This window comes from Nicotiana tabacum, chromosome 17 (assembly GCF_000715075.1).
Source record: "Nicotiana tabacum cultivar K326 chromosome 17, ASM71507v2, whole genome shotgun sequence".
NCBI lineage: Eukaryota > Viridiplantae > Streptophyta > Magnoliopsida > Solanales > Solanaceae > Nicotiana > Nicotiana tabacum.
This window is the reverse complement of record NC_134096.1, coordinates 134,201,508-134,219,198: the sequence shown is the minus strand read 5'-3', so window position 1 is coordinate 134,219,198 and position 17,691 is coordinate 134,201,508. Positions and strand designations below refer to the sequence as shown.

The following is a 17,691-nucleotide window of genomic DNA, read 5'->3' as shown; positions in this document are numbered from 1 at the left end:
AGTCAATACCAAAAAAAATATTTTTTTATTTAAAAATAATTTATCTTTAAAATTTTTAGTTTATGAAACGCTGAATACTACTAAAAACTGAGCTCGATGCTCAAGGAAATTTATAGAATTTCAAAAGAAGCACCCTCTTTCTCATCGCATAGAAATGAAAAGTTGCACACAAATTAAGGAGCCTTTAGGCTAATGATCTTTCTCATACAAAGTAACATGTTCCTCTTTAATTCTTCAAAAATAATAAATAAAACTAGGAATAATAAATGAACAAATCTAATTAATAAAAAGGATACTCTCCTCCCATGCAAGTTATATACATGTGAGGTGTTTTACTTTTTACCTCGATCATGCTCAAGCCCTGTGATCACATGTTTCATTTCAACTGCATTAATTTGCATTAGCTTGAATATTACTCTATTAGATCTTTTAAAGAAAAATTACTAACTAAAATAAAATTTTGATGTACGGTTTGGAGTCCCCAATGTTGGGAATAAACCCCCTACAGAAATAATATTCACAATAATAAAAGCAGAATAATAACGTAGCACCGAGATACGATAATTAACAAAAATAAAAGAGTGACAACGACATCAAGATTTTTACGTGGAAAACCTTTTGAATAAGGGAAAAACCATGGTCCCGAGACGAGCAATTGATATCACTATAGCAAGGAATTTTACACTTTGTTGGTCCGAGTAAAATACTCTAAAGACCACTACAACACTTAAAAGAAATAACATTCTTTTGATATTCTCGCCTCACTACAATATCGCACACTCTCTATTTTTCTCACAGATTATTTTCTTATACCATGTGTGTGAAACCTCACTCTTTCTTTCTCTCTTTGTTGGTGTGTAGAAATGAGAGTTGAAACTTTCCTTTTATAGCTGAAGCCTCACTCTCTAAAGCCTACTATATTTGATAATTTGCACAGACTTTTGCTTCTTTTTCTTCAATGTTGACAATTCAACAAAGTTGGCTACCAAACCAAAGAAATTCAACAAAGTTAGGCTACCAAACCAAAAAAAATTTCAGCCAAATATTTTCCTTAGGCACATGCCTATTACTTTGGTTTTTGAATGAGATGGACCCCATCAATCTCCCCATACAGTCCCGTTCATCTAGAGGATGTAGCATTGTCTTCTAGTTTGAGTGCACGACGACAAGTTCTTTGCATAGCTCGAACTTGTCTCTTAGTACCACCTTGGTCAACATATCAACAGGATTTTTACTCGTGTGAATCTTTTTAACCTTCTCATGAATCCAATGATATCTCACATCTATATGCTTTGTAATTGCATGGTACATGAAGTTCTTGCTCAAGTCTATTGCACTTTGACTGTCACAATAGACGACATACTCTTTTTGATGCAATTCCAACTCTTGAAGAAACTGCTTGAGCCATACCATCTCTTTACTAGCTTCTGTAGTAGCAATGTACTCTGCTTCAATTGTTGAAAGTGCAACACACTTCTGCAATTTAGACTGCCATGATATAACTCCCCCTGAAAAAGTAAATAGATATCCAGTAGTAAATTTTCTATTATCAGTACCATCGGCCATATCAGCATCCGTGTATCCCTCCAAAATTGGATCAGATCCTCCAAAATACAAGCAATCTCCTACAGTACCTCTTAGGTACCTGAGTATCCACTTGACTGCTTCCCAATGTTCATTTCCAGAAATTTCAAGGAATCTGATGAGAACACCAACTGCATGAGCAATATCAGGTCTGGTGCATACCATTGCATACATCAAGCTTCCGACAGCTGAAGAATAAGGAACTCTAGCCATGTTCCCTTTATCTTCTACTATTGTAGGACACATCTTCTTGCTCAACTTCAGATGACCAGCAAGAGGTGTGCTGACTAGTTTAGCATTCTTCATGTTGAAATGTTCCAGTACACGTTCAATATACTTTTTCTGAGACAATCACAACTTTCTGCTTGTTCGCTCTCGAACTATTTTCATACCCAGAATTTATTGTGCTGGGCCCAAGTCCTTTATATCAAATGACTTGGACAAATTTTCCTTCAACTTTGCGATCAGCCCCTTGTCTTTTCCTACAATTAACATGTCATCCACATACAAAAATAATATAATAAAGTTATTCTCAGAAAATCTTTTGAAGTATACACATGGATAAGAATAGGTCTTTATGTATGTTTGACTTTTCACGAATGAATCAAACTTCATATACCATTGCCTTAGTGCCTGCTTCAATCCATAAAGACTCTTATTCAATTTGCACACCATGTGTTTCTTTCCAGCTACTACAAATCTTTCTGGATGCTCCATGTAAATCTCCTCTTCCAAATCTCCATGAAGAAATACAGTTTTCACATCCAACTGCTCCACTTCAAGATCTAGGTTAGCTGCTAAGCTCAAAATTATTCGAATAGAAGTCATTTTGATAACAGTTGAGAAAATTTCGTCAAAATCAATACTTTTTTTCTGTTCGAAGCCTTTAACCACCTATCGAGCTTTGTATCTGACCAGCTTGTCATTTCCATCTTTCTTGATTTTAAAGACCCACTTACATTTGAATGGTCTTTTACTCTTTGGAAGTTCAACCAACTTGTACGTGCCATTTTTCTACATAGATTCCATCTCCTCTTGCATGGCTTTCATCCACTGGTTCTTTTCTGTACGGGACAACATCTCTTTAAGACTTTCTGGCTCTCCCTCATCATTGACAAGGACATACTCTGTGGCAAGGTACCTACATGACTCTACCCTTGGCCTTCTGATCTCCTAAGAGGTTGAGGTTGAGGTTGTTCTTTTCCCTGAGTGGGGGTGTTCCACTTGCTCGACATCATCATCAAGTTGCTCCCCCTGCTCAATAACCTCACCAGGTTGCTCCCCCTGCTCGGCAACCTCGTCGGTCCTACTTTCTGCACTTGTGGGGTTGTTAGAAGTAGAAGGAATAGTAACAAAGTTAGGAATTATACCATTCTTGTCCTTCTCTGGCATATCATCAGCCGTTCCAACTTCACTTTCATGGAAGACTACATCTCTGCTTCTGATGACCTTCTTCTTTACAGGATTCCACAATCTGTATCCGAACTCTTTATCTCCATATCCGATGAATATGCAGGGAATAGATTTATCATCCAGCTTTTTTCTCTGCTCCTTTGGTATATGTGCAAAAGCTCTGCAATCGAACACCTTCATATGCGAGTAAGACACCTCCTTGTTGGTTCAAACTCTCTTTGGGATGTCAAACGCCAACGGAACTGATGGATTCCTATTGATCAGGTAACAAGTTGTCTAAGCTGCTTCACCCCAGAATGACTTAGGTAGTTTAGCCATTCTGAGCATACTTCTCACCTTCTCCACAATGGTGCGGTTCATCCTTTCGGCTAAGCCATTGTGTTATGGGGTTCCAGGAACTATTTTTTCATGTCTGATCCCATGGCTCGAACAATATTCTTCAAATTCCCTTGAAGTGTACTCACCTCCATTGTCACTTCGGAGACGCTTTAGCTTTTGGCATGTCTCCCTTTCCACTATAACATGAAACTTCCAAAAAAATTGAAACACTTGATCTTTGCTTTTAAAAAAATAAATCCATAATTTTCGTGAAGCATCGCCAATAAAAGTATCAAAATATTTGTTACCGCCCATCGATTCAATTTCTATTAGACCACAAATATCAGAATATACGAAATCAAGTATATTCAATTTTCTTTCAGACATCGTCTGGAATTAGACTCTATGATGCTTACCAAATAAAAAGTAGTCACAAGGTTTTACCGTTGTACCTTTGGCATAAGAAATGAGTGATATCCTGGCAAGAATCTGCAATCCTTTCTCGCTCATATGATCCATTCTTTTGTGCCACAAATCTGCAGAAATCTCTTCTTGTGCCGCGTTCAATTCACCTTGGCATATTTCTGCATTTGTCATGTACAACGTGCCACGAGCAACTCCCTTTGCAATTACCAATGATCCCTCGGTGAGTCTCCGCTTTTGATTTGCAAAATAGTTCTCGTATCCATCTCGGTCTAAAGCAATTTCCGAGATCAAGTTCATCCGCAAATCAGGTACATGTCGCACGTCCTTTATAACAATGTGCATTCGACATTTGTCTTGATACAAATATCACCGATCCCCGCAATCTTTGAGTAACTTGTGTTACCCATTCTTACAGTGCCGAAATCACCTACTACATATCTACAAAAAAGATCTTTTACCGGTGTGGCATGGTAACATGTTGCTGTATTAACCACACATTCCGACTCTGGACCTGACAAGTAAATGCATTCCCCATCCTCATTTATAAAGATGACAACATTATCATTGTTTTGAACCATGATAGTTGTGTTGTCATTATTCTTCTTGCCACTTCTTTCACCTTTTCCCTTCCTTAGATATGGGCAATCTCTTTTGAAGTGACCTGGTTGATCATAATTGTAGCAATTTCTGGCTCTTGATTTGGATCGGTTCTTAAACTTCCCACGAGCTCCGGATCTACCATAGTTGCACGAACTCCTTTGATAACTCCTGTCTCTACATTCTGTAATGAGAGTCTGTCCTTGATTTTCATGCTTCTTTCTCATCTTCTCATTGAATAGAAGAACCGATGTGACATCTTTCAACTCAATAATAGTCTTACCGTGCAGGATGGTTGTAATATTATCGTACGAAGATGGCAACGAGTTCAACAACAAGATGGCTTTATCTTCTTCCTCGATTTTCACTCCGAGATTGGCGAGCAATGTGATTAATCCGTTAAACATATTTAAATGTGACAAAAAAATTGTACCTTCACTTATGTGTAGGGCGTATAGCTGCTTCTTCAAGTAATTTATTGTTAGCGTTTTGGACATGTATAGGCTTTTTAACCTTGTCCTAATTCCACGTGCGGTGTCTTCATCAATGATGTTATTTACCACATCATCTGATAAGTGCAACCTGATTGCACTAGCAACCCTTTCATCCAAGTCAGCCCAATCCTCAGCTTTCATGGTATCAAGTACCTTGTGTAATCCTTGTTGAATGAGCAGATCCCTCATCCTTCTTTGCCATGTTGAGAAACCGTTATCTCCGTTGAATTTTGCTGCCTCGTACTTTACTCCTGACATATTTTTTTCACCGAGTATAGTACTATCGACAGTGAATAGTACTTCTGTGAGCAAGCAGAACCAGTGCTCTGATACCAGTTGTTGGGAATAAACTCCTTACAGAAATAATATTCACAGTAATAAAAGCTGAATAATAACGTAGCAACGAGATACGGTAATTAACAAGAATAAAAGAGTGACAACGACACCAAGATTTTTACGTGAAAAAACCCTTTTGAATAAGGGAAAAACCACGACCCCAAGACGAGCAACTGATATCACTATAGCAAGGAATTTTACACTTTGTTGGTCCGACTAAAATACTCCAAACACCACTACAACACAAAAAAGAAATAACCTTCTTTTGATATTCCCACCTCATTACAATATCGCTCACTCTCTATTTTGCTCATAGACTATTTTCTTATACCTTGTGTGTGAAACCTCACTCTTTCTTTCTCTTTTTGTTGGTGTGTAGAAATGAGAGCTGAAGTTCTCTTTTTATAGCCGAAGCCTCACTCTCTTAAGCCTACTATATTTGACAATTTGTACACTTTTCCTTCTTTCTCTTCAATGTTACAATTCAACAAAGTTGGCTACCAAACCAAAGAAATTCAACAAAGTCAGGCTACCAGACCAAAAAAAAATTCAGCCAAATATTTTCCTTAGGCACATGCCTATTACTTTGATTTTTGATGAGATGTACCCATCACCCAAGAATATCATTAATTGCCAATATAATGAACCAAACTGGCATCAAACTAGTGTAAGCTATCATCGTTTGAAAAATCAGTAGGAGCTTAGCTCAATTAGCAATGGAAACAATTATCCTCTCTAAGGAAAAAGTGAAGCCGTCCAAACCTACACCTCCAAACCTAAAAAACCACAAACTATGCTTTTTAGACCCAATTCAACCGCCAATAAGAATCAAAATTGTCCTCTTCTACGAAAATACCACACGCACAAAATCAAAATAACCTCAAGAATGCCCTTTCAGAGACACTAACTCTGTTTTATCCACTTGCTGGAGAATTAAAAGAAGGTTCAACTTTTGTAGACTGCAATGACACTGGAGTTGTTTACGTTGAGGCTCAAGCGAAGACGCGTCTTAGTCATTTTCTTGAGAACCCTGATCTCTCACAACTCAAGAAACTGATGATAAATGTTGAAAGTAATGATGATAACACTCAATTAGTTTCTTTACATGTTACTAGATTTGACTGTGGAGGAATAACAATCGGGGCAAGCATGTTTCATTTAGTATCAGATGCAAACACAATGAGTGCATTTCTCAACACTTGGGCTAACATTGCACGAGAGAGGATCATACCATCGGCGCCTCTTGATTTCACATCATCATCACTACTCTTTCCCCCTCAGAACCATTTACCACAAGAGTTATCGGCATTTCTCAAAACTGTATTTTTCAAGGAGGGAGATCAGTTCCTCCAAAGAAGAATTGTCTTTGATTCTAAAGAAATTGCAGCTATCAAACTGAAAGCTGGATCCAGTAGTTCAGTGCCTAAACCGACGCGTGTGGAGGCATTGACAGCTTTCATATGGAAGCATATGATGTTAGCAAGTAGAGCAGTAAAGGGAAGCTCAAGCCCCAGCTGCATGCTAAATCAAGCTGTGAACTTGAGGCCAAGGCTGCATCCACCATTGCCTAATGCTTTTGGGAATGTAGTTTGGTTTGCAACTACATTTTACGAGTCAGAAATAACAATGAGTGATAATATTGATCTGTCTCAGCTTGTGGGATTAGTGAGAGAAGTGTTTGAGACCTTTTCAAATGGTGAAAACTTGAAGGATATGGAAGGTGATGCTTCCTTTACTTATCTAGTGAATTTGGCCACAGATACTATTAACTCTTTTGACAAAACAGATAACTAGATGTTCACAAGCTGGTGTCGTTTTGGACTTGACGATGTTGATTTTGGATGGGGAAAACCTATTTGGGTTGCTCCTCTCTTGGATCCTACTTGTTCATTGGGACATGTCCAAATAGTTATTCTTGTGGAAAGTGGACGGAGTAGTGATGGAATTGAGGCCTGGATCCTGAGAAATAAGGAGGAAATTCTTGAGTTGGCGAATGATGAGGAATTTCTGCAATATGCATCTCCAAATCCTAGCATCCGTATCCCTTAAATATTCTTCTTTTCTTTCACAGCATGCCCCTTGAATTGTTCTCCCAACTATGAAGTTAATTTAGTTTCTTGTTATAAATAATATGAAATAACATCTCTTTGTGTTCCAGTACGTAGTTTTAATTTTTCTTTATTGGTTCCCTTACTAAAGGAGATAACTCCATGTACTAAACTACCTCATTAATTAAGTAAAAGAGTTTAATGTTAGAAAGGGTTAAATTATAATCTTTTTACATTAATAATAAATAAGTGAAAAAAATGGTTACAAGAAAATTAAAATAAAGGAGGTAAACGTAAAGCCAAACCTGAGGAATGAACTCTGAAATTAACACTTTACTTTAACACCGTAAAATCACAAATCCTCTTTACATTTGTAAATTTCGTGCTCGGCCGATCTAAGACACATAAAATGCAATCAAGAGTGAGTGATATATTTCATTCTGAATTCCAGTAAATAATATGTCGGCAAAATGGCTTGATCAACAAAATTGATAGAATTCATAATAACGCGAAATCTCTCCATGGTAAATGGACCCCGCAAACGGGAGGCCTCATTCACCCAAAAGAAATTGCAAAACAGAAAAGTAAAAATAAAAGCAAACATAAAGCCAAAAAAAGATAGTGCTAATACTTACTAAATTAAACGCGGGAGATAGCAAATTAGCAACCGTATGAAAGCACAGAAAGAAGAAAAAGTCCAAAAGTTGAGAGTGACTATGGCGATCTTGAAAAAGTACAGCAGCATAATAGGACAAAATAATAAGTACCACACTTGGCAAGATCAAGATGTATTTTCCGTGTTAATCTCCAAAGTTTCGAAGAACCTGTGGATGGGACCATTAAACATTGACATGTAAATGAGAAATTTCTTTGTAACTTTTCAGTTGACTGACTTTGACAACATGCTAAGAAGAAGTTTCAATGAAATTTTCAGTTGACATGAGCTGCATCATGACTTAAAAGACCTCAACAGACTTGTCAGGAAGTCAACAACTTCAAGTTCCAAGTGAAGAACAAAAGATAAGCAACAAAATTCTACTTTAAATCCTCAAAGTGTGTATGTAGAGTTTTAACATGGAAAACATCCGAAAACTACAACTGGAACGTACACTTTCAATTCCAACATGTTTCCCGCAAAGAAACTCAGTACCAAGCACTACAGCAACGTCAGAAGGGGTATCTTTGAGAAACAGCAGCTTCAATACAAGCAGCTCTACTCCGCAGCATATTGCAATTCAATTAAATCAGGGAATTGGTCAAGCTGATTCTACAGTGCTGCCTTCTCCCATTCAAAGGGAAGCTGTCTCTAGGCCAATCGCTCCTGCTCCTCAGACACTTCCCACTTCCTTCCTCAGGCCCAGTTAAGCAAAATATATTTCTCAATGCTTTTAATTTCTATATATGCTTTGTTTTTGTATAATGGGGTGAACCTGGGAAAGGTAAAGGTTAGTCACGAAGTCAGATTATGGACGTGCTCTAGATTATATGTTAGGATTTAACTTACACACATTCACATTGTAAATATTTTTTGCATTATTAGTGCACTTTAACCTGTTGTAATATGTTATTACCAGCTTCCTTTATTAATACTAGTTATCTACTTATCTTTTAGGTGATTACGCTGCCAGTATCTAGAAGTTAAACCATGTTATATCTTCTCCAAGAGTATAGAATTTACCCTGTCCTACGGCATGTTGAACATAGACCCCAGCCTATCCCTTATGTGAGTCTATCCTACACCACTCTATGCTACCCGGTTAGGCCCGAACATTTGGGTCAGTTCACATATCACCTAATCCACTTGCTCTCATTCAAAAAGTATGTTGAACAAGTTACAAAAACCATATCTAGATAAATCAAAAACAAAGTAACAAGCATCAATTTTAGCCAATATCTATCAGCTGAAACAACAGACAGATCTGGTGAATTCTCAGGAAATGGACATTCAGATATACTTAACTGAACCATGAACATGGATAATCATCTATAAGAGAGAAAGCCTGTAAGAGAACTTCACAAAGAGCCTCCTTTATGAAACAAGATACAACCAATGAGAGCGGGAAAGAGTAGATTCTCATCTTTCTTTTTTCACATGATTAATTAACAGAGTAAAGTCACACCACTTGCAGGGACTAAACCTATAAACCTTACCATGTATGTGCCACTTTGCCAAGCAGCACTAGGAGGTGATTGGGAGAAGGCTAGAGAATTTTTCAGTCTGCACCCTGGTGCAACATCTGCCAGGATTACCAAAGGGTGGGAGACTGCTCTTCATATTGCAGCCGGGGCTAACAAGGTTCAGTTTGTTGAAGAACTGGTTAAACTTATGAGTCCACTGGAACTGGCACTGCAAAACAAATATGATAATACTGCACTTTGCTTTGCTGCTGCATCTGGACTCACAAGGATCGCAAAAGTTATGGTAATGAAAAATCAATTCTTGCCAATAGTGAGGGGCAGCAAGGGAGTCACACCACTGCACATGGCTGCTCTACTAGGGCACAGAGAGATGGTGTGGTATCTTTATTCAGTGACAGATCATCAGTATCTATGCAAAGACGACTATATCAGCCTGCTGATTGCTACTATAAACTCCAATCTATTTGGTAAGAACATATTCCGGTTCCAAATTGCTTTTCGAAAATGAGAACTTGATAAATTTAATATGGCCAGTTACTTGTTTCGATAAATTAGTGTTGCCATTTATGTTATTGCACAACCAACGTAAAGTTGAACTCTCAGAGGAACTTAAAACAGCTATTTACTTACATCGCTGTGAACAGATGTTGCTTTACATATACTTCAGCACATGCCTGAATTAGGCATTGAACGAGATCAAAATGGAGACACAATACTTCATGTTTTAGCACGAAAGCCCTTGGCATTTTCTGACAAAATTGAACTTGGAATCTGGCAAAGATTTCTTTACGCATGTAAGTTCTCCATTTCTATCCAAATCGAAATGAATTAAGATATATATTTATATATATCATTAGATCAATGGAACATCCTGCCTGATCCCAAAAAAAAAAATTAATGGAACTTCCTATAGATGTCTCTGTTCATTTGCAGAATAGATCAAGCAACATGTCCAGCGGATCAAGGATAAAAAATAACACTAAGGGTATGTTGTATACTTGTCCCAGTTGAGACATTTATCTTCTCTGTAATAGCATTTCTATAACCAACTGATCCTAAACATTTGTGAAGTTGCAGCTTACGCGTTCATTCAGCATCTACTAAAAACATTAGGTATGGCACATATGACGTGGTCCCAAGTTCTAGATTATTATTCTCTGTACCTGTAAAACTAAATACCTAATCTGCAAATTTTCAACACTAGGAGTCAAAGAAGTTCTGGAGACAAAATTAATGCACTTACAAGCACTTGAATTGGTAAAATGTTCATGGAAAGAAGTTCTCTTGTTGAATGATTCACAAATAGGGAACTTACTTAGAAGTCCGTCGCGGCCATTGTTTGTAGCAGCAGAGTTGGGAAATTTTAAGTTCATAGTTGAGCTTATTCAGTCTTATCCAGATCTCATTTGGAAGGTTGATGAGGAAAGCCGGAGCATCTTTCACATTGCAGTCATTCACCGCCAAGAAAAGATCTACAAACTTATCTACAACATAGGAGCACACAAGGATATAATTACGTCCTATAAAAGTAGAAATAATGAGAACATTTTACACTTGGCAGCAAAGTTGGCTCCTACAAATCGACTTGGTATTGTTTCAGGTGCAGCACTCCAGATGCAGCGGGAGTTATTGTGGTTTAAGGTAATTTCCACATCTGGTGAAATGCTGCTTCCCTATCACGCATACTCTCTTTCTATATTTCATAAGATATTACTTCTTCTCATTTCCAAAGGAAGTTAAGACAATTGTTCAAGCCTCGTATAAGGAGATGAGAGACTTAAAAGGTCGAACACCTGGAATGTTGTTCGCTGAAGAACACAAGGAATTGGTCAAAGAAGGAGAGAAGTGGATGAAGGAAACTGCATCATCTTGCATGCTTGTTGCTGCACTAATTACAACAGTAATGTTTGCAGCAATCTTTACCGTGCCAGGAGGAAACAACGATGATACAGGCACCCCCATTTTTCTTAAAGAGAAAACATTCATTCTTTTCTCTATAACGGATGCACTGGCACTGTTTTCTTCAGTAACCTCAATATTGATGTTCTTGTCCATCCTCACTTCACGCTATGCCGAAGAAGACTTCCTGAGTACTTTACCAAAAAGGTTAATCCTTGGCTTCATCGCGCTCTTTGTTGCTATAGCAGCGATGCTAGTAGCATTTAGTTCAAGTTTTTTCATCGTACTTGGGCATCAAATGGCCTGGATTATCACCCCAGTGGCAGTACTTGCTAGTATTCCTATAACTTTATTTGCATTTCTGCAATTTCCTCTCTTGGCTGATATGATCAGATCTACCTATGGCTCAGGAATATTCACTTTTACAAGTAAGGATACGATTTATTGATTTTTTTTTTTACAAGTTCATAGGTGCAAAAGCTCCAAAATATAATTTTTCATCTTTTTTATGAAAGAGTGCCTTGAAATTGGAAAGGTTCCAGGTACTTGCAACAAAAGCAGTTCTGTATCATTCCAATTAAGCCCATGAACTTTGCCCTCCAGACTTCCCCAGTCCAGCCATTTGGAAGAAGAAGAAAAATCCTCCAATAGCAGTAATAATAAAGCATAAGCCTTGCCTCATTTCTAAATCTTAATAAATGGACGGACTTGCTGAGAATTTTAGGAAAAGCTCCGTATATCCCTATGCATTTGCACAAATTACTAAATAAAAAAATTACCAGCCATTACAATGTAATATTTTCAAAATCTGAAGACTACAAACTAACCTTGAATTTGATAAGAGAGACCTCCTCGCCGGAGCTACATTAACCTAGTCGGTAATTCTCCCAAATGAACTACTCGGCGAGCTCAATAAATCACTCGCCGAACCCGTAAAACCGGAAAATACCAGTATCACCCATTGCCGTTTCATCGACGAAATTTAACCTGAGAAGGATTAATCGGAAATTGATCGCCGATTTCTTCCACGGTAAATTTTTCCTTTTTTGGGAGTTACCCACCGGTTACATGGAAGATTTGAGATTGAGGAAACTTAGAAAGTAAATTCCAGTTAACCCCTTATAATTTTGGATTGGGGAAATAATACCCGCCATCTTTGGATGAGATGGAGAACCCTCTTAACCCAAGTGATGAATCTTCAAAAACTCAAAAATGATCGTCCGCGCATACACAATTTTTAGTTTATGGGTTGCTAAACAATGTGAAGTTAATAAATAATAATAACTGAATCGATGAATTAGGTTACAAAGTAAATATTCTAATAAATTTTTCAATACAGATATATAATTTAGACAAGAGCACGGATACCGTAATTATTATTTTGGATCCGCCTCTGCCCTAGATACCACCGAAGGATCTCATTATCCTTAATTGTAAGTTTTGGATTTAGAGTTTGCTAGGGAGGCCGAGCTCGTTTGGACACATAAGAAAAATTTTATTTTTTTCGAAAAATTTTCATTTTTTCTCGAAATCAATGTTTGGCTAAATTTTTAAATTTTCAAGATGAATTTTGAAATTTTTAAAAAATTTAAAAAACTTCAAAAGGCTTATTTTTAAAATTTTTACTCAGATCACTTACAAAACTTCAAAAACAACCATGACCAAACACAATTCTAATTTCAAATAACATTTTGACTTTAAATTTTTTTTTCGCTTTTTTCCGGAATTTTACCATTCTTACGTCCAAACGCCCACTTCCCGATAGGAATACAATGGAATGAAAAAGCAAAAGAAAGACCCTCAATTAGTACTTAGTACTGTTTAACAGTCAATAATTTACGCAGTATTACACAAAAAGTAAAATTTCGTACCACTTTTTTCTTCTTTAATTTTTTCTATTTTGATTTTCAATCCTCACTGTGCTTCATGGATCTTTTTAACAGAGTTTCAAATTTGAAATGTCTTGATCCATTTCGTTACTTGCATTGTTGCTTGTAATAAAATTTACCCATTTTACAAAATTATCGGGTATTTTTATCCAAATTTTCATTTTTGAAATAAACGTGTAATAGTCCATATTTATAGGTCATTTCTGCATCTTAAAAAAAAAATGCAACGGTTAGTGTTTACCTTCAAAATCGGATAACAATTAAATTTGTAAGCGGTTTAAAGGATACACGGATTAATTTGATACAAAACGATAAATTGGATAAAACGAACAAATAGAAATACAATAAATCCAAACCACGCGGGGATGATGTCTTCAGCCTTAATGAACTATTTGCCCAAGATCCGGGTTCACAATAGTCAATATTGATGAATGAAAGAAAAGCTTAGAACAACAGTGGAAACAATAGTATATTGCTTTGGAATACGTGTTACAACTTGATTAATGAATTATTAGCCCCATTTATATAGTAGAGGAATCTTACTCTAAGTATAACTTTATAAAAGGTAAAAAAAATCTTTTGTTTAATTGATTGCCGGTTCTACATCGATACGTGCCGAAATTCACGCCGTGATATCCGGACGGTCACGGATATTACGGCCTCCTGTTGGCCGCGCTTGATTACCCGACGACGCTCTCCGATGTCCTTCAAGTTTTAGGTCGATCTCGAATAATAACCCCGATATTATCGAGGGTTGATGGTCGGCCCCCGTACTCTAACTCGAGGATATCCTTGCTTCGATTCCAATCTTTTGCAATCATATCTCGAGCTCGTTTTACCCTGTTGGAGGCTAGAGTGTATCATGAGCCCGATTTTTTTTCGTACACAGGTAGTCCCCTCATTTTTCGGAAAGTAAGTTGATGAGAAATGACATGAGCGTCCCGATTGCTTCTTCGATACACCGTGACATAAATGACAAAAACCCAAAACGTCTCATCAGTCATGTCATAATGGCATTAAATACATGTCAGTCGTCGGTTGGTTGTCCTGGAGGCGAATCATCACGACACCACTATAAATAACCCCTCTTTCGTTCATTTTTTACTTTGCGTTAAACCGTCTACCCTCGTACCCTCACGATTTCACTACTCTCTTTCACATTCTAGCATTTTTACCTCCGGTATTCGAGATTCCTTTGAATTTTTTACTCAACATCCACTCAAGCCAACACATATGAGCCTCCAGTTTTCAACCCTTTTTCCATCTTCTTCAAGCTTTCTCTTAGAACAATGGCCAAAACCTCAAATTTTGTTCCCCAAAAGGTTACTTCTACCTCCCAAACGACTGCTGAAACTAATGAGACCACTCCCGATGTGGTCGACCTCGGGGATCCGCTGTTAACGTGGCCATCGATGAACCGGATCCCGAACCTCCTTTAAAGATTTTCATTCCCGGAGGTTATTCGATTGCCGATAACTTCAAGGTCGAGAAACCCTCCTCGGTGCAGGGTCGGTGTGAGGAGGCATTGAGATTTATTTGCTCAATCATCAAAGACGATCTCCCCTTAGTCTGAAAGGACTGTAACTGGGCCAATAAAGACCCAGTGGTCCCCGACTCTGAGGAAGCCATTACTACACACGTTGAGGGATACCTAAGTATCTACACTTATCCCTTTACACTGGGCCCGGTGGATCCGGTCATCATAAACTTCTGCAAGAGGTACGAGGTATGTCTCGGCCAAATTCACCCTTCACTTTGGAGGATCGTGATCCTCCTCCAATTTTTTTGTAAATAAAATCGATTCTTGCACCTTCACCATCGATCATCTACTGTTGATACCCAATTTTACCCTCATATTTTCTCAAACAGTATATATATTTTCAAAATATCACTTTATGTCATTACTTAGTTTACAAGCATCTATATCTATATATAATAAAAGGAGAGGCAAAGGCGCATTATTAAGACAAGTGGCATAACCATAAGAAACCAAGTGGCATTATTAAGACAAAAACAAACTAACTTTTTAACTAGAAAAACCTTTTTAAATTTTGAATTAATTGGTTACTCTATTTGAATTAATAAATATAAATATCATATAATTAGCTATATTAAAAATAAAAATATATTAAAAAAACTATTCGTTCAAATTGGGGATTAGTTTCAAGTTGGAGTTTTAAAGTTATTTTAAATTTAAAAACGAAAAATAAGAAAAATAAAATTAGCTACAATAAATAAAACGAAAATATTAATAATAAACAGAAACTACCTATTCAAGTTGAGGAGTAGTTTCAAGTTGGAGCTTTAAAATTATTTTAAAATAAAGAAATAAACAATTGCCAATTCAAATTGGGGTTTGGTTTCAATTTGGAGTTTTAAAATTATTTTTTTTAAAAACGGAAATAAAGAAATAAAAAATTACCAATTTAAATTGGGGAGTAGTTTCTTTCTAATATAGTAGTTATATATATATATATATACACACACACACACACACACACACACACACACACACATACACATACACACACACAAAAAGAGAAAGTAAATAATTATATGATGCCAAGTGGTATAACCATGAGACGCTAAGTATAAATATTTAGGACAAAGTTCTAACAAATTTGGTGTTTTAAAATTATTTTAAATTAAAAACGAAATTAAAAAAAATTGCCAATTCAAATTTGGGAGTAGTTTCAAGTTGGAGTTTTAAGACAAAATAAACTATATTTCTAACTAAAATATCTTTTGAATTTTAAATTTTGAATTAATTGGTTACTCTATTTGAATTAATAAATATAGATATCTTATAATTAGCTATAATAAAAATCGAAAAAAAGTTACCCATTCAAATTGGGAAGTAGTTTCAAGTTGGAGTTTTAAAAATATATTAAAATAAAAAATAAATGAAAAAATAAAATTAGCTATAATAAAAAAATGGAAATATATAAATAAAAGAAATATCCATTCAAATTGGGGAGTAGTTTCAAGTTGGAGTTTTAAAATTATTTTAAAATAAAAAACGAAAATAAAGAAATACAAAAACTTTCAATTCAAATGAAAAATACAAAAAGTCAAGTGGCGTTGTTAAGACAAAATATATTTCAAGTGGCATTCAAATTGGGGAGTAGTTTCAAGTTGGAGTTTTAAAATTATTTTAAAATTTAAAAACAACAAATAAGCAAAAATTAAATTAGCTCCAGTAAAAATGAAAATATTAAAAAAACAAAAAAACTACCTATTCAAGTTGGGGAGTAATTTTAGTTACTCCCTTTCAAATTAAATAAATTTTGGATAAATTGGTTACTCTATTTAAATTAATAAATAAATATATCTTATAATTAGCTATAATATAAAAAAGGAAAAAAAAACTACCCATTCAACTTGGGGAGTAGTTTCAAGTTGGAGTTTTACAGAATTTTAAAATAATAAAACAAAATAGCTATAATAAAAAAAGGAAAAAAATTACCCATTCAAATTGGGGAGTAGTTTCAAGTTGGAGTTTTACAAATATTTTAAAATAAAATAAAATTAGCTATAATATAAATTAGCTATAATAAAAAAATGAAAATATATAATAAAAATTATCCATTCAAATTGTGGAGTAGTTTCAAGTTGGAGTTTTAAAATTATTTTAAAATAAAATAAAATAAAAAAAACTTTCAATTCAAATGAAAAATACAAAAATATAAAGATACTATTAGGATATTATACATAAGATAAGCATATTATATATATATATATATATATATATATATATATATATATATATATATATATATATATAATGCTTATCTCTTTATACTTTTGATGAATTCAAAATTATAATTTAGTAAAAAAATATTACATTATCTAAATTTTTAATAAATTACAAAATTTGAAAACTAATCAAATAAGTATTACAGTAGAAAGGAATGTACGGGTAGAGATAATTTTATTATATTTTAAATTAGTTAAAAAATAAAAGATAAATAAATAACACTTAAGAAAATTATCAATAGTACTAAGTACTTGCTAATTCAATAATAAAAATAAAAAAGATCCAACAATTTATTTGATTACTATATGATGTGTATCCTTTAATTTTGTATAGATTGTGTTATATTTTTGCACACTTATATTAAATAATAAAATATAACTAATATTTATTAAGTTAATATGATATATTAGATCATAATTTTATAAGATTAATATTCTATCAAATTATTCGCGCATCGCGCGGGTTCTTATACTAGTTTCTATAATTTTTCATAATTTTTAAAGCTCAAAAATTAATTCCTTTCTACATTTTTATTCTATAAATATCTAATAATTATCCTTTAAAATTATTTTCGGATGACTTAAGTACCTAAAATTATTATTTGCATCCATAATACATATTTTAAATATTTTCACTTTATTTTATAATTACAGTGGTATTTTAAGCTATTTGCACAATCTTAGAGGCATAGCCTATATTTTGCATTTGTCATTTTGGTCAGGGTCAAAATAATATTTTATATTTTTGTAATCTCCTACTATTATTTTAAAGTATTAATTTGCATAAATAGA

General features: G+C 35.0%; 2 protein-coding genes and 1 long non-coding RNA gene across 5 annotated transcripts; 2 read left to right on the top strand and 1 right to left on the bottom strand.

Moving 5' to 3' along the window:
* Positions 1-6,347: 6,347 nt before the first annotated feature.
* Positions 6,348-6,962, top strand: LOC107800192 (akuammiline synthase 2-like). The gene has a single exon (XM_075235901.1). The coding sequence runs from the start codon at positions 6,348-6,350 to the stop codon at positions 6,960-6,962; it is 615 nt and encodes a 204-aa protein (XP_075092002.1).
* A 1,175-nt stretch (positions 6,963-8,137) lies between these two features.
* LOC107800193 (uncharacterized) lies at positions 8,138-11,714 on the top strand. 3 transcript variants are annotated; one of them, XM_075235128.1, is made up of 8 exons: positions 8,437-8,576; positions 8,829-8,939; positions 9,346-9,822; positions 10,000-10,149; positions 10,269-10,340; positions 10,427-10,468; positions 10,560-10,996; positions 11,088-11,714. In XM_075235128.1, exons 3-8 carry the CDS (start codon positions 9,369-9,371, stop codon positions 11,700-11,702), a joined length of 1,770 nt encoding a protein of 589 aa, XP_075091229.1. In that variant the 5' UTR covers positions 8,437-8,576; positions 8,829-8,939; positions 9,346-9,368; the 3' UTR covers positions 11,703-11,714. The 3 variants fall into 3 exon arrangements, with proteins under 3 accessions (XP_016478831.1, XP_016478830.1, XP_075091229.1); XM_016623345.2 differs by lacking the exon at positions 8,829-8,939 and having other exon boundaries at positions 8,138-8,576; positions 10,433-10,468; XM_016623344.2 differs by lacking the exon at positions 8,829-8,939 and having other exon boundaries at positions 8,138-8,576.
* LOC107800194 (uncharacterized) lies at positions 8,508-13,122 on the bottom strand. Its single transcript, XR_012701489.1, has 4 exons — positions 12,082-13,122; positions 9,986-11,996; positions 9,368-9,563; positions 8,508-8,646 (listed from the first exon to the last, which is right to left on the bottom strand). It is a non-coding gene; the product is annotated as an uncharacterized LOC107800194 (long non-coding RNA).
* Between the last annotated feature and the right edge of the window lie 4,569 nt (positions 13,123-17,691).

What these genes read in the sequence shown, in the direction of transcription:
- LOC107800193 (XM_016623344.2), top strand. Translation starts at nt 8,291, where the DNA reads ATGGAAAACATCCGAAAACTACAACTGGAACGTACACTTTCAATTCCA. An exon ending in GCAAAGATTTCTTTACGCAT is followed by an intron (nt 10,150 to 10,268) that starts GTAAGTTCTCCA and finishes AACTTCCTATAG; the next exon opens with ATGTCTCTGTTCATTTGCAG. An exon ending in GGGAGTTATTGTGGTTTAAG is followed by an intron (nt 10,997 to 11,087) that starts GTAATTTCCACA and finishes TCATTTCCAAAG; the next exon opens with GAAGTTAAGACAATTGTTCA.
- LOC107800192 (XM_075235901.1), top strand. Translation starts at nt 6,348, where the DNA reads ATGAGTGCATTTCTCAACACTTGGGCTAACATTGCACGAGAGAGGATC.